Source organism: Thalassophryne amazonica, chromosome 10, assembly GCF_902500255.1.
Source record: "Thalassophryne amazonica chromosome 10, fThaAma1.1, whole genome shotgun sequence".
Taxonomy (NCBI): Eukaryota; Metazoa; Chordata; class Actinopteri; order Batrachoidiformes; family Batrachoididae; genus Thalassophryne; species Thalassophryne amazonica.
In genome coordinates this window covers 14,438,141-14,452,594 of record NC_047112.1, presented here as the reverse complement: position 1 = coordinate 14,452,594, position 14,454 = coordinate 14,438,141, and the positions used below count along the sequence as shown (strand labels likewise).

Genomic DNA, 14,454 nt, shown 5'->3' with positions numbered 1-14,454 from the left:
CAGCAGATCAGCCGTGTCCTCTTTGTATCTTCTGTCACACCATCAACCTGCATGTCCTCTCCTGCCTGGTGGTTCTGTCCTCAGCATCCTTCTCCCTATATACACTCCATGCCAGTACACTATAAAATATGATTGCCAGCAGGGACAATCGTGTTTGGTGATGCAAAATGCAAAACTTGCAATGTGCACAATTTCTTCAGTCACAGCAACAGAAGCCTACAACTACTTCAGAGTTGTATGAGTGTCTTGGTGGCTTTCCTCTTGTACAGTCACTCAGTTTTTGAGAACTGTCTACTCCACCCAGATTTACCATAGGGTACCATACTGTTGGTATTTTTTAAAGATGGATGTAAATTTAAATCCAAGACATATTCAGTGACTTGGAAATGTTCATGTATCCATCCCTGACCTGTCGAAAGAAAACTGGCAATAAAACTCATGATTTCCATGGTGTAATGGATGCAGCAATGCATGGCATGGCACATTCTCCCAGTCTTGCTTGACATATGCTTCTACGAGGTCTGTCAATAAAGTAACGGTCCTTTTTATTTTTTTCAAAAACTATATGGATTTGATTCATATGTTTTTACATCAGACAAGCTTGAACCCTCGTGCGCATGCGTGAGTTTTTCCACGCCTGTCGGTTACGTCATTCACCTGTGAGCACGCCTTGTGGAAGGAGTGGTCCCGCCCCCTCGTCGGATTTTCATTGTCTGGAAATGGCGGAATGATATGGATGTTTTTTCCATCAGAATTTTTTCAGAAGCTGTTAGAGACTGGCACCTGGAAACCATTCGAAAAATTTATCTGGCTTTCGGTGAAAATTTTACGGGCTTCACAGAGAATAAGGACTGTTACTACAGCTTTAAGGACGCTCGGTGCGAAGCCTCCGCGCGGCTTTCCATGACAAAATCTCTTGTTAAAAGTGAAATCTGCCGGAAAATGGCTGATGTCCAGCTGTTGTGATAACCAGAGAAAGTGCACACGACGGTCTCATATCCACAGAGCCATCAGCTTAGAAATGATCCGGTGGTTTGTGCCGCTTGATGGCGGAACGGAGCGCAGCGTCCTTAAAACCGTCCTTAAAGCTGTAGTAACAGTCCTTATTCTCTGTGAAGCCCGTAAAATTTTCACCGAAAGCCAGATAAATTTTTCAAATGGTTTCCAGCTGCATGTCTCTAACAGTTTCTGAAAAAATTCTGATGGAAAAAAACATCCAAATCATTCCGCCATTTCCAGACAATGAAAATCCGACGAGGGGGCGGGACCACTCCTTCCACAAGGTGTGCTCACAGGCGAATGACATAACCGACAGGCGTGGAAAAACTCACGCATGCGCACGAGGGTTCAAGCTTGTCTGACGTAAAAACATATGCATGAAATCCATATAGTTTTTGAAAAAAATAAAAAGGACCGTTACTTTATTGACAGACCTCGTATGTAAGGGGATTTTCTCAGATGTTTTTTTGTGTTCTGTTTCACAGGAAGATGAGATTCATTATTTTGTGTGCAATAACTCCATCTGGCACATGCCTCATCCTGTGTTTCATTTGCAGCCTGAAGGCTCGTTCATACTGACAGTAACTTGGACTCCGACAGATGAAGGGGGGGCCAGGGAGCTCATCATCTTCAATGCCAATGGGGTCCTCAAGCACCAAGCTGTCTTGCTTGGGAGAGCAGAAGCACAGAAAAAGAAAAAAGTAAGGTTGTTAGACCAATCGATCATGATTAGTGAGTCCAAAGATAACAGCAAGAGTTTGTTTTATTTGCCTTTGTCTTTGCAATAAAATAAGGACGACAGTCATTAGTCACTTGTAGTTACAATGGAACCTTGTCATGAGAACTGAGCAACACTACCTAACCCAAAAACTCATTTCTACATGTGATTTTTACCCGAGGGCAAATTATGGCCATCAGATAAGACTTTGCGTCTGTCTGTCTGTGCTCAGCATAACTCCTTTCCTATTACTGCCAGGGTCTTTCAATTCCCAGGGAACATTCTTGGGACACAGACCTTGAACAAGTTCAAAGATGACTAACCTTGACCTATTTTCCGTGGTCAAAAGGTCACAGTTTTTCGACACATTCTTTCATTACATCCATTCTCTCTGTTGTAATCTTACATTTACAAATTTTATTCTCAGAGTAAAGAATTTGCAGGACATTGAAGGTAGCTGACCTTGGCCTACTTTCAGCATCAAAAGGTCACCTTTTATGTTAGGGTTTGTCCACCAGGGCAGTATATTGCCGTGACTGCACGAGTTGTCAAAGTGAAACTACATCTTGCATTTCCTATTTTTATGGCCGAGGGTACTTTAGCATTGCATTCTATATTTATACGTAAGATTTAATTTTGGGGCATTTTTTTTTATCATTGTTCCTAAAAGTGTACTGCTCTGCATGTACTCTGTTTTTCAGAAAAGCTTATGGGATAAAATCAAAAACAAAAGAGATGGGGAGAAACTGCCCAGACAAAAAAACCCTCAAACACCACTGAAGATGAAGGCCAGTAAAACCATCCAAGTGTCTCGAAATCAGCAGTACAAACGGGACAATTCCCGCAGCCCACTCGCCTCAATAAATGAGGGCGTAGCACCCGGAGAGGGAGATCTGTCCAAGCTTGGTCAAGTTGAAAATGAAATGTCACGGAAGACCTTGCATCCGTATGCTTTATCTGTGCAGGAGAATGTCGCCCATGAGCAGAACTCGCCTGTAGTGCTGCTTGTCCCAGCCGGAAAGCTGATGGGCTGTGGGAACCCACCTGTTAGCCCAGATGCTTTGCTGGATAAACCCGGGAACAAAAATCTTATCAAAGTGCTTAACAGGACACTGTCGCCAATTGGAACGCCAGAAAGATTGAAGACGCTTATGCCTTTTATTCAGACCATTGAAAGCCCCATTCCTACTGAAGAACAGGTGTGTTTAGAACCTCTAGTTCTGTCTGTGAGCGATGCTCTGACCCTGATTGGCTCTGACCTGGGCACCTTAAATTCCAGTCCTCGAGACACAAGTTCTTGTTGTAGTTTTTCAGATTCACTGGAGTCTAAGAGTGGCAGTAAGCGCTGCACGCGTGACAAATACATGCTCAAAGCAATTCCCGTGAGTCCCAAACAAAGTGAAACAAACGAACCAAGACTCACATTCTTTGTCAGAAAAAGTGGTTTGAGCAATGTTGAAGCTGCTTCAGAGGTTGATGAGCCTGTGCAAAAAGGGAAGAAGACTACTTTTACTTCTGCTACAGTGACAAAGTGCAGAGCAGCAGAGGATGTCAATCGATCCAATGGAAGGAAAATAAAGAAATCAAGGCGAAGACTTTTGGAGAACACGCTGGAGCTGTGTGATGGCAGCAGTCAGAGCGATTCTGGACCAGGCACTCCTGGACTTCCAGTCATAGATGTGGACTTGAGAACCAAGCGAGTGCAGAACTCTGAGACATTCGGCTCCCCGTGTGATGCAGGACACAGAGCCCAGGAGTCCAGCTCCTGCTGTTCAATGGCAGGGCTTGATGTCTCTCTTCCACCTGCTGCATTTCCTGTCACTTCCTCTCCATCTGCAGGACCTGGTCCCCTCACACTCCCATCCGCTACTCCACCCCTCGCCGTCCACACTGTCATGTTTACACTCACTGCTCCACCGCCTTTGGACCCTCCCTTTCCTCAGCAGAAACCATCAAACTCAAATGCGTGTGGGCCAAACGCCAGAGTTTCTCCCCCTGTGCTAGCATCGTCACCCACGTCTGAACAACAGAACTTATTCCCTGTTCACTTGGTAATTAAGAACAAGAAGAGGAAGAGTGAAGAGTACATGAGAAGCGACGGGAAGACAGAGGATGTTGGGAAAACTGCGCGGGTTAAAAGGAGTCGGGTACAAGCTGGAAGAACTGGACCAAATAGATCGGCGCAGGAGAGGAGAGTATCACAGAAACACCAGCAAAAAACAGCAGGTGAGCAAATGTGAAAAATGATGTTGGTATGTATGTGTAATTTGTGTGTGCGGTGTCATTCAGAATATCATTCATACTATATATCTCCAGTGGGAGTTGTAGTCTCTCATCCACTTCACTATGTGGTATCCTGTAGTGGGGTAAAGGATCATTGTTGATCTGTACAGACCCCCCTTCCCAGGGTTTGGAACATGTGTGAGTTGCAGATTAATTGCAGAGTTTACATAAGTGGTAATTTTATGTCACTGTTACTTGTTATCAATATAACTGCATTAATTTTGATGTAGTTACAGAAAAAGCTCAGTCTAAGTGGAAGGAATGCAGCTGTCCAACACTCACACAGCCTGTTTATTTATTTATTTATTTTTTTAAGAAAAAAAAAAAATGCAGCCTCACAGATACTCCGGAGCTCCCACTGTCATTGCATGTTAACCCGGTCTTTAGCCTCATGCTCCACTAAAGACAACAGGCTTAGTGCAGCTACTCCAAGAACAATCTCCATTCAGGTTAAAGGCATTGAGGACAAAATGTCTGTTGTCTCTTCCTTGTGCAGCTGTGAGCCAAATGAACTGAGTGTCTTGCTCAAAGCATGTGGACAGCTGAGGTGGTTGAAAGTCCACAGCTCCAGAAAAATGAGTATATCCGACTGTTTCCGAGCATTTGCTTGCTGATCTGAAAAAAATATCCGATCTGTCGCTTAAAAAAAAAACGTACTCGTTCCAAACCTTGCCTTTTGTAATTTGTGACACCCCCAGTATCCAGTGATAAATAAAGACGCTAGTAGGCCTAAGGTCCTGTATAGGATAGACATCTTATCTGTTCAACATTTGCATTTATTTTCTCCCATATTTTTCAGGATCAATCCGGTCAGTGTCTGCATTATCTTCAAAGTCTTCAGTCCCTGCCCAAGCCAAGCAGCTGGGCTCCAAACACTCCTCACGAGGTATGATGGATGAACATATTATTTATTTATTTTTTTAATTGCTTATTTTTTCAATACACTTTCTTAGAAATAAAACTAGTGTTAACGTTTTCATGCTATTAATAGGTGGCCAGCCTCCAAAGTCATGTGGGACGCCATCTGTGAGGACGGTTAAAATCGTTGCTGTAGCGCAGTCAAAGCTGACTTTTGTTAAACCAACACAAACAGGTATTTGACGGCCCAACAGGAGAGTGTGCTGCCGTGTGTCACGAGGATTTTTAATGTAAATGTGTCTCATCAAATGGTTTGTTTTTTCTGAAGCCATTCCGAGACACCCGATGCCGTTTGCTGCCAAGAACATGTTTTACGATGAGCGGTGGATTGAGAAACAGGAGAGGGGTTTCACCTGGTGGATCAACTATGTGCTGACTCCAGATGACTTTAAAGTCAGCACTGAAGTCACCAAAGGTAGCTCTCCTCATCTTCTGAGGTGTTTGTGCTGCATCTTTATACAGTCCTGTTAAAATGAACTCAGTTAAGTTTTGCTTCTTTTGTATAATTTATTAATTTGCAGATTAACCCTTGATAGTAGGAACTCATAAAGGCGATTAATGTTGATGGGGGTTTCTTTTAGTCAGTGCCATGTCTCTCGTCACGGGCAGCGACAGCAAGTTTGAAGTCCCCAAAGCGCCAACCAAAGAGGAGATGTCTTTCAGCACCTACACAGCTCGCTGTAAGCTGAACCGCCTACGTCGTTCAGCCTGCCAGCTGTTTACATCTGAGGCCATGGCCAAGGCCATTCAGAGGCTGGAGCTCGAGGTGGAGGCCAAGAGGCTGCTCGTCCGGAAGGATCGCCATCTTTGGAAGGACATAGGTGAACCTGTTGTGTGCACTTCACATACTGCTGGATCTGACCAAAAGTAACCTTCCGTCCCCTGTCTTTCTTTCAGGTGAACGACAGAAAATTCTCAACTGGCTTCTTTCATATAATCCGCTGTGGTTACGGATTGGGCTTGAGGTATTCTGGTGGTACTAAATGCGTTTTTCACAAATATCTCTCTCACTTGTTGCTTACGTAATTCATGCGACTCTTGCTGACATGACATTACTCATTCTCAGACAATATTTGGCGAGTTGATCTCACTGGAGAGCAACAGCGACGCCATGGGCCTGGCCGTCTTCATTCTTCAGCGGCTGCTCTGGAACCCAGACATTGCTGCTGAGTTCAGACACCCTAAAGTTCCTCACCTTTACAGAGAGGGTAAATTCAGCGCATTTTTCATTGTGCTGGATCATTGAGAGAATGTTGTGTGGCTTTTTTCCGAGAGAATGCAATAAGTATCCCATATTAAACTCTTTCTGAATGCCACGAAATGATAGACAGGCTGCAGTGATTTATTATTATTACTGATATCCAATTGTGCATAATCAGAAAAAATGCTGTGATACTTCACACTGTCTCAATCTGATAAATCACAGTTGATGGGCATTAAATGCATGTTGTAGATGGGCATGAATAGATATGTATTTTTCTGAGCTTATACATAGAGTTATATCAGTTTAATTATAGTCTGTAATATTACTCATTTTTATCAGTCTGTCTGCAGGGGACGTCCATGGAAGTGGACCTATTTCCACTGATCATAATGGCTCAACAGTAATCTTACAGTTGGGCTTGAGATAAACTTGACTTTTTTTGTGTTTTAGGCCATGAGGAGGCACTGTCTCGCTTTACTCTGAAAAAGCTCATCTTGCTTGTGTGTTTCTTGGACAAAGCCAAAGAGTCCCGATTGATTGAGCACAACCCCTGTCTGTTCTGTATGGATGCAGAATTTAAGGTAGGTCCACCGCCTCCCCCACCACCATTGTAAACAGTAAATGGCAATTTTTATTTATGTTGTCTTAAGCAACGGATTAAAGACCAAACATGCAGCCATATCAAAAGAGTGAAATAATAAGCTTGATTAAAACTACAGCTGAGCAAAATGTCAAACAAAACGCTAAAAAATAGGCCAGGATATATTAGGAAAGACAACTGATATGTCAACAGATATTTTGCACACAATGACTGTTCTAAAAATAACTAGGAACATCTTTAAAATACATTTACTGTGCACATGGTTTTCTGGGTTTTCCTCCTTTCTCCTTCTGCATCTTTCTTCTTCTTACAGACTAGCAAAGACCTGCTGTTGGCCTTTGCCAGAGACTTTCTGAGCGGCGAGGGGATCCTGCCTCGACACCTCAGCTACCTGGGGTTACCAGTGTCTCATGTTCAAACCCCTCTTGATGAGTTCAACTTTGCTGTGAAGAATCTGGCCGTCGATTTGAAGTGCGGGATTCGTCTGGTGTGAGTGGCATGTGTTAACTTTCAGCTTCATTGTGTGATCTTGTCTTATCCAGAGATCAGGACCAGTTTTAAGGAAATGTTTGTGTAACACGGCGGGTTTAGCTGTGTAGTTTCAGGAGCTTTAACACAGAAGATGCCCAAGAAAACTGCACATAAGTCAAAGTAGGGCTGAAACGATTAGTCAAGTAATTCGATTACAAAAAATGTTCGAGGCAAATTCTGTGCCTTGAAGCTTCGTTTAATGTTGTAGTACATATGTCAGGCCTGTGTGTGGCGCTGTAACGTCCCCAGAAAAACAAACGGAAAACTAGAGCAAGCGCTAATCAAATTAGCACAATAGCTACAGCTTTCCAACGCGACAAACAGAATGAAATAAAGCCTTTTATGAAAAAGACGGTCCACGCTGACCATCTGAAATAGTTTACTTTTACTGTGCATTTAAAGCAAAGCGTGTTTTTTTTTTTTTTTTTTTTTACAACACAGTTTCGTTCACTGGCCGCTCTACGCGTGGCGGCCGGCTGCTGCCTCTCTGCCCGGTGTGAGCGGCTCAGCACTGCCCTCACACAGCTCCGTCCCGGCCACAGACAGTCTCTGGAAGAAGTCCACGCTTTTTTCTGTGTTTTGGTTAGGGCAACACACAATGCTTCACAAAAATGGGAACTCAAATAAAATAATAATAATAAAAAACAGTGACTGCGAGGCTGCATGTTCAACCTCCGGCTGAAAATGAAATGCACTGGCTGAATCGCAGATTGTTAAAAAGAAATTCATGCAGGGACCCAGTCCACCACCTTAATAAATCAATCAATAAATAAAAATGGTTGCATTTTACAAGTTGGGAAAACAAAAAACAGAAAGCCACAACCCATCACCATTTGAGCAAAATGTCAAGACTTTGGCCTGACTTTGGCTGAGCTCCTGACACCAGGAAAGATCCAAAACTTGATGTGATAAAATAATTACCCAGGAAAACAGAAAGGGATACACTAAATTTGACAATCTCCGTGATGACGCAGTGACATTGTGCTATTACTTAGGGAGAGCCCTGGACTGTTAATGTTTTAAAAAGCAAAAGTACTTTTTATCCGATTACTCGATTAATCGCCAGAATAATCGATCAAATACTTGATTACGAAAATAATCGATAGCTGCAGCCCTAAGTCAAAGTACACAAAGATTCACATATTTGTCTTTTTCCACGATGACACAAATTCAATCAGGCCAGACAGTATCTGCTTTTACAGAGAAATCTTTACAGAGAAGTCAAATAATCAATACAAAATCTGCTCCAATGTGTCAATAGCTCACTAAAAAACAAGCAAAGGAGCTGAATGATCTGAATAATGCGGTTCATTTTCACATTAGGAAATTTCCATGCAGTTATTCTGCAAGTTAAAACGAGCAAAATGTTACTTTCATCTCCAGGAATGAGAAGAACAAAGCCATTTAATTTTTCTATCTCTGAGGAACATCAAGAGTATAATGTTCCACAGAAATGTCACCATTCAAGACTTGAACGTTGCTCGGAAACGTCAGCATTCCTCGGATACGTGGCTGTCTGAGAGCATAGTGTTCATAGTGCTCTGCATGAGAGTATAGCGCTTTTTCGAAATATCGCTGGATGAGAATACAGCGTTCGTTGGATACGTCACTGTACAAGTCAACATTCCCATACAAATATTTGTTGTTGGGTTTCTTCATTCCAGGCGTGTGTTGGAGGTCCTCATCCAGGACTGGAGCTTATCGTCGAAGCTCCGTCTGCCCACTATAAGCCGCCTCCAGAAGGTCCATAATGTCGACGTTGTGCTGCAGGTGCTCAGACACAAAGCGGTCAGTCTCAAGGATGAACACGGTAATTATCTTTTTCCCTCCAAAAACATTTTTTGTCTGGTCCTACTTTCCAAAAGTGGGTTCCCCGCCCCCGCTGGTCATGATGCCAGAAGGGGGATTTATAATTGTACTACATCTGTGGGTCAGTCACTTGTTTTTTGTTTTTTTTTTTGTGCCCATGATCAAAACTTTCCAGATATTCACCATATTTGAACTAGACCTCTGAAATTGTGTATCTCTGAGTAGTTTGAATTTGAACATGATTTTGGTGTCACCAAAAAAACTCTCTAAGGTCTACCTACTTTACTGAGCATTAATTATTGGAACTTATCTCCCAGCAGCCACAAAAGCACACCAAAATATTTAGTCTATATAAACTATAAACCTTTCAACTTTAAATTTTGAAATCCCCTAAATTTAAATTCAGATATGCCAATAATCTATTTGCCTAAAGCCTGACATGTTGGTATGGTTAAGTCAGCAACACAGTCTGTACCCCCCCCCCACAAGTCCTGTATCGGAGCACAAAAGACATGTTTGACTGAATAATTTATTTACTTATTTAGCAGCCAAAGTGATGGCACTAAGCTAACTTAATGCCATGGTGCAAATTACCCATGCACGGCATTCACTTATGTCGCACATGTGTCAGTGCCATTCTTGTGTGTGTCTGCAGGCTGCATCATCGATTCCAGAGACATTGTGGATGGACACAGAGAAAAAACGCTGAGCCTCCTGTGGAAAGTCATCTTTACGTTTCACGTGTGTGTCTGCAAATGTGTTTAAAAAGCTTTGTGTAACATTTCATCTGCTTAATAACTTCTTAAATTTCTCCTTAAGGTGGATGTTATTTTGGACGAGCATCAGCTGAGGGAGGAGATCGGCTTCCTGAAGAGGTCGCTGAGGATCAAACGGAGGCTGGCAGCTCTGAAGGCTGATCGAGTCATCCAGCCGAGTCCAGCAAAGACGACAGTTCTGTATGAACACAGCAGTGTCAAGATGACCTTGCTGATGGGCTGGGCCCGTGCTGTGTGTGCATTCTACAATCTACAAGTGAGTTTAAAGAAAATGGTTTGTCTTTTTGGAGCTCAGCGCAAAGGATCAATAAGGGTCCAACAACAGAGTAACGGGATCCAACACAAGCTAAAACTGAGCTAACTTTCTGGGTTCTGTCACAGCTGCCTGTGCTGATGCTCACTGAGCTAGACTTATAGCACTGTAACTTTTATAGAATAAATACAGTATAATTCCTCATCTTCTGGTCTTATTCAGCTTTATAATGAATGAGAGAATGTTTTACTGTATGTGTTGCGTCACTGCCTTTTGTCAAGATGTGAATTGGCTTTCCCCAGATGTTGTTAAATGCTTATCATACACTTATCCTGTCTCGTCCTTATTTACAAACCTATATATGGAAAATATCACCATTTTGTTTATTGCATTGATATGAGATATGCTTCCACTGTTGGCTTGAATTTGTTGAAAATCTACCACATTAGAGGCCACATGAAGATCGTTTATAAAAAAAAAAAAAAAAAAAGGAACACCTTTTTTAAAAAACAACCTTAATATTAAAACATTGCTAATGCTAGAGTCTCTGGGTGTGATACGTCAGAGCATGTTTGGCTGCCATTATGCTGCATTAATTCAGCATTTTCATAAAATAGACTTCTTGCAACCATTTGTCTTGTTGCTGTGAAACACCCACTCAGACTGAAAATGAATGGCGGCTGGTTGCTTTGCCTGTCTCTTGTAGCTTATGTGACCAAGGGGAGATGGGGCCCCTGCTGTGCTTGGCAGCATTGTAAACAAGGTCTTCAGAGTGCCGTCTGCTGGATAAACTATGAAATCACACAATTTCCAACAGGCAGTGGCTTTTGTTCAGTAGTTGTTTTTTTTTTTCTTACTTTTCAAAGTGTTGTTTATTTAGTAAGATGTATACCTCTGCAAAAATCCAAATATGTTTGTGAAAGTCTCATGTTGGCTGATGTTATCAGGCCAGCAATATGTCAGTTAGGCTCTAGTATAAATGAAATTTTTACACACACACACACACATATATATATATATATATATATATATAACTTCTTTTATCTGTAGCTATATGCTGCTGTTCAGATTGTTTGGATATAAACGTCTATGATTAGGCATATATGCCTGGTTTGATTTGACTTCATACAGGGGTGTAGGCGTTGATGAGCCTTGCTCCTGCATATGCCTTTAGGCACCATGTATTTTGTTTATTTTCTTATTTCTTATCACCTTTGACTCAGATTTAAAATTCAATAAACAAATTGACTCCGTGGTTAGAGCAAGCTTTTTCCAACTCAGACAGTTAGCCAAGGTCAGATCTTTACTAAACTGTAGAGATTTTGAGAAAACCATTCGTGCTTTCATTAGTTCACGTCTGGACTATTGTAACGCTCTATACACTGGACTTAATCAAGCCTCTCTTTACTGTCTGCAGCTGGTGCAGAATGCGGCTACTCACCTTCTCACCAGCACTTGCAAACACGACCATATCACACCCTCCATTGGCTCCCGGTTCAGTTTCTAATACAATTTAAACTCTTGATGTTCGTCTTTTGTTCAATCCATGGCTTCGCACCGCCTTTCCTCAGTGACATTTTGACCCTTCACCAGCCCAGCAGAGCCTTGCGCTCCTCAGACCAACATCTGCTGGTGGTTCCAAGGTCAAGGTAGAGAGAGTGGGGCGATCGTTCCTTTGCCCTGGCAGGTTCTAAACTTTGGAACTCTCTTCCTCTGGAGTTATGCTCCATCTCATCCCTGCCCCTGTTCAGAGCAAGGCTGAAAACTTATTTGTTTCAATTGGCTTTTGACACATAGAGCTGTGACTCTCTGTGAATTGACAACTCTAATATATTTTAGATGTATATGTTCTATTTTGCAGGGGTGGTGGCCAAGTGGTTAATGTGCTTGGTTTCAGTGCAGAAGGTTCCGGGTTCAAATCCCACCCCTGCCACATTTCTCCATGTAATGTGGAGTTGCGTCAGGAAGGGCATCAGGCATAAAACCTGTGCCAATTCAACATGCAGATCCACCTTGGATTTGCTGTGGCGACCCCGAGTGCAAACAAGGGAGCAGCCAAAGGGACTTACTTACTATGTTCTATTTTATGGTTGTTTTTAACTGTGTATAGCACTTTGATCAACTATTGTTGTTGTAAAAGCGCTTTAGAAATAAAACTTGATTGATTGATTTTCTGTTATGAGTTTGGTTGTTTGTATACGAGTGAATTTGTGTTATGCATGGGTGTCTAGTAAATTCAAATATATATATTCTCATTCAGGTAGAGAACTTCACAGTGGCCTTCTCAGATGGCCGCGTCCTCTGTTACCTGATCCACCACTACCACCCGGGTCTACTGCCGGAGCATGACATCAGCCACAGCACCACGCAGACCGTCGAGTGCTCGCCGAGGGGTCGGCTGGAGCTCAACTGCTCATCCAGCGACTCGGATGTTTCCTTTGACTCTTTGCCAAAAGGCCAAAATGGTACAAACCAGCTGTGTTATGTATTTTCATCCTAATGTTTGCAATATGTATTTTATCTATCAATCAACATTTATTTATAAAGCACTGTACAGCACCGACTGGTGTCCAAAGTGCTTAACATTAAAAACACAAATTCACAAAAATGAAATACATATAGAATAAAATTTTAAAACAACACATAAAAAAGAACATAAAAATAACAGAACATGTCACCTCCCCACTAAGTGTTCAAAGCCAGTTTAAATAAATAAGTCTTTAACTTAGATTTAAAAAGTGCTAGGTCAGGAATAGTACGTAACTCAAGAGGTAGCTCATTCCACAGTCTGGGGCCAGCTACCGCGAAAGCATGATCACCCCAGCGTTTATATCTTGACCTTGGAACATCTAAGTAAAGCTGGCCAGACGCCCTTAATGTCCTACTGTAGGTGCGCAAAGTTAAAATTTCAGACAAGTAGGGAGGTGCAAGGCCATAAATAGCTTTAAAATCAAACATTAAAATTTTAAAATCAATTCTAAAACGAGCTGGAAGCCAGTGGAGTGAGTACAGGACAGGCGTAATATGCTCACGTCTAAAAGTGTTTATTAAAAGATGAGCAGCAGCATTCTGCACCAACTGGAGACGTGCAAGAGACGACTGATTAATGCCCGAATAAAGTGCATTACAATAAAGTCTGGAGTTGATGAAAGCATGAATGGCCATCTCAAGATCACGTCTACTGAGAAAGTGCTTTATTTTAGCCAAAAGGCGAAGTTGGAAAAAATTAGCTTTGACAACAGAGTTTCTGTTGATCAGGGCTCAAACACATTATGGACACAATGACCGCTTTTTTGGGGGGGTGGGCTAAAATCTTTAACTTTTTTTTTTCCCTTCCTGAAGAACCCAATTTTGGACGATATTTTATTAGATTAGACAGAACTTTATTTGTTATGTGGGCCGCTGAAGAGGAGGTACTGCTGGCCCACCACCACCAGAGGGCGCCCTGCTTGGAGTGCGGGCTCCAAGCACGAGAGGGCGCCAGACCCAGAAGAAGTGACAGCTGTCACTCATCCTCAGCTCCAGCTGTCACTCATTCCTCATCATCACCATCACCATAAAGGCCAGACTGCAACTCCACCTCCTCGCCGAGAAATCAACTACCGAAGAGGTAACTTTCTCTGCTGACTCAAATCGTTGAGTGATAATCTGAACTTCTTTTGCAGCCGTTATCCTGTTGTGTCTGCCTTATCTGTGGGATTGGCGTTTGGTGTGATCAGCGACGGCTTCGCCTCACACCCCAAACCAGATAAGTGGTTAAGCAGGAGCTGCACGAGTGTGTGATTGGAGGTGGAGGTTCTCCCTCCTAACTGAGTGTAGACTGTGGATTATTGAGTGTGCGGATTCACACTCATCCTTCTTGTCTTTGTTTTCTGCCAGCAGTACCAGGGTCGACAGCCGAAGACAGAGGCCACCTGGGGACTCGGGACGTGGCGGCTCCGGTGTTCTTCAGACCGTTGGTGGTGGAAGCTGTGTGGGACGCGGCTCATCTCTCGTCGGGGGTCTTCTATCTTCGAGCCTGCCCACACGTCACCTGGTGTTAATTGACTTTACAGATCTTGTGTGTTTAGTTGTGTGTTGTCAAAACATTAAATTGTTACTTATTGGCTTATTCATTGTCCGTTCCTTTGCGCCCCCTGTTGTGGGTCCGTGCTACGACACCTTCCCAACGGGATTTCTCGGCCATTCGTCATGGATCCCGAGGGGCGTCAACCCGAGCTTGAACGGCCAATGCAAGAGCCAGGAGCGCAGGCGTCAGCAGGAGGCGTGTTGAGTGATCTGCAGCAGATCTTAACCGCCTTCACGGCTCGGCTGGATTTAGTGACCGAGCAGAATGTTCTCCTTAACCGGAGGGTGGAGGCT

General features: G+C 42.9%; 1 protein-coding gene across 1 annotated transcript in view; it reads left to right on the top strand.

The window, feature by feature from the left end:
- The window catches only part of aspm (assembly factor for spindle microtubules), a 32,891-nt gene that overhangs the window by 496 nt on the left and 17,941 nt on the right, over window positions 1-14,454 (top strand). The window contains exons 2-15 of the mRNA XM_034179445.1: window positions 1,557-1,700; window positions 2,419-3,943; window positions 4,800-4,886; window positions 4,992-5,093; window positions 5,187-5,333; window positions 5,500-5,739; window positions 5,816-5,883; window positions 5,985-6,126; window positions 6,573-6,703; window positions 7,037-7,212; window positions 8,919-9,064; window positions 9,719-9,804; window positions 9,883-10,095; window positions 12,353-12,557. Of these exons, the coding sequence (XP_034035336.1) occupies window positions 1,557-1,700; window positions 2,419-3,943; window positions 4,800-4,886; window positions 4,992-5,093; window positions 5,187-5,333; window positions 5,500-5,739; window positions 5,816-5,883; window positions 5,985-6,126; window positions 6,573-6,703; window positions 7,037-7,212; window positions 8,919-9,064; window positions 9,719-9,804; window positions 9,883-10,095; window positions 12,353-12,557 (3,412 nt within the window). The remainder of the gene's footprint in view (window positions 1-1,556; window positions 1,701-2,418; window positions 3,944-4,799; window positions 4,887-4,991; window positions 5,094-5,186; window positions 5,334-5,499; window positions 5,740-5,815; window positions 5,884-5,984; window positions 6,127-6,572; window positions 6,704-7,036; window positions 7,213-8,918; window positions 9,065-9,718; window positions 9,805-9,882; window positions 10,096-12,352; window positions 12,558-14,454) is intronic.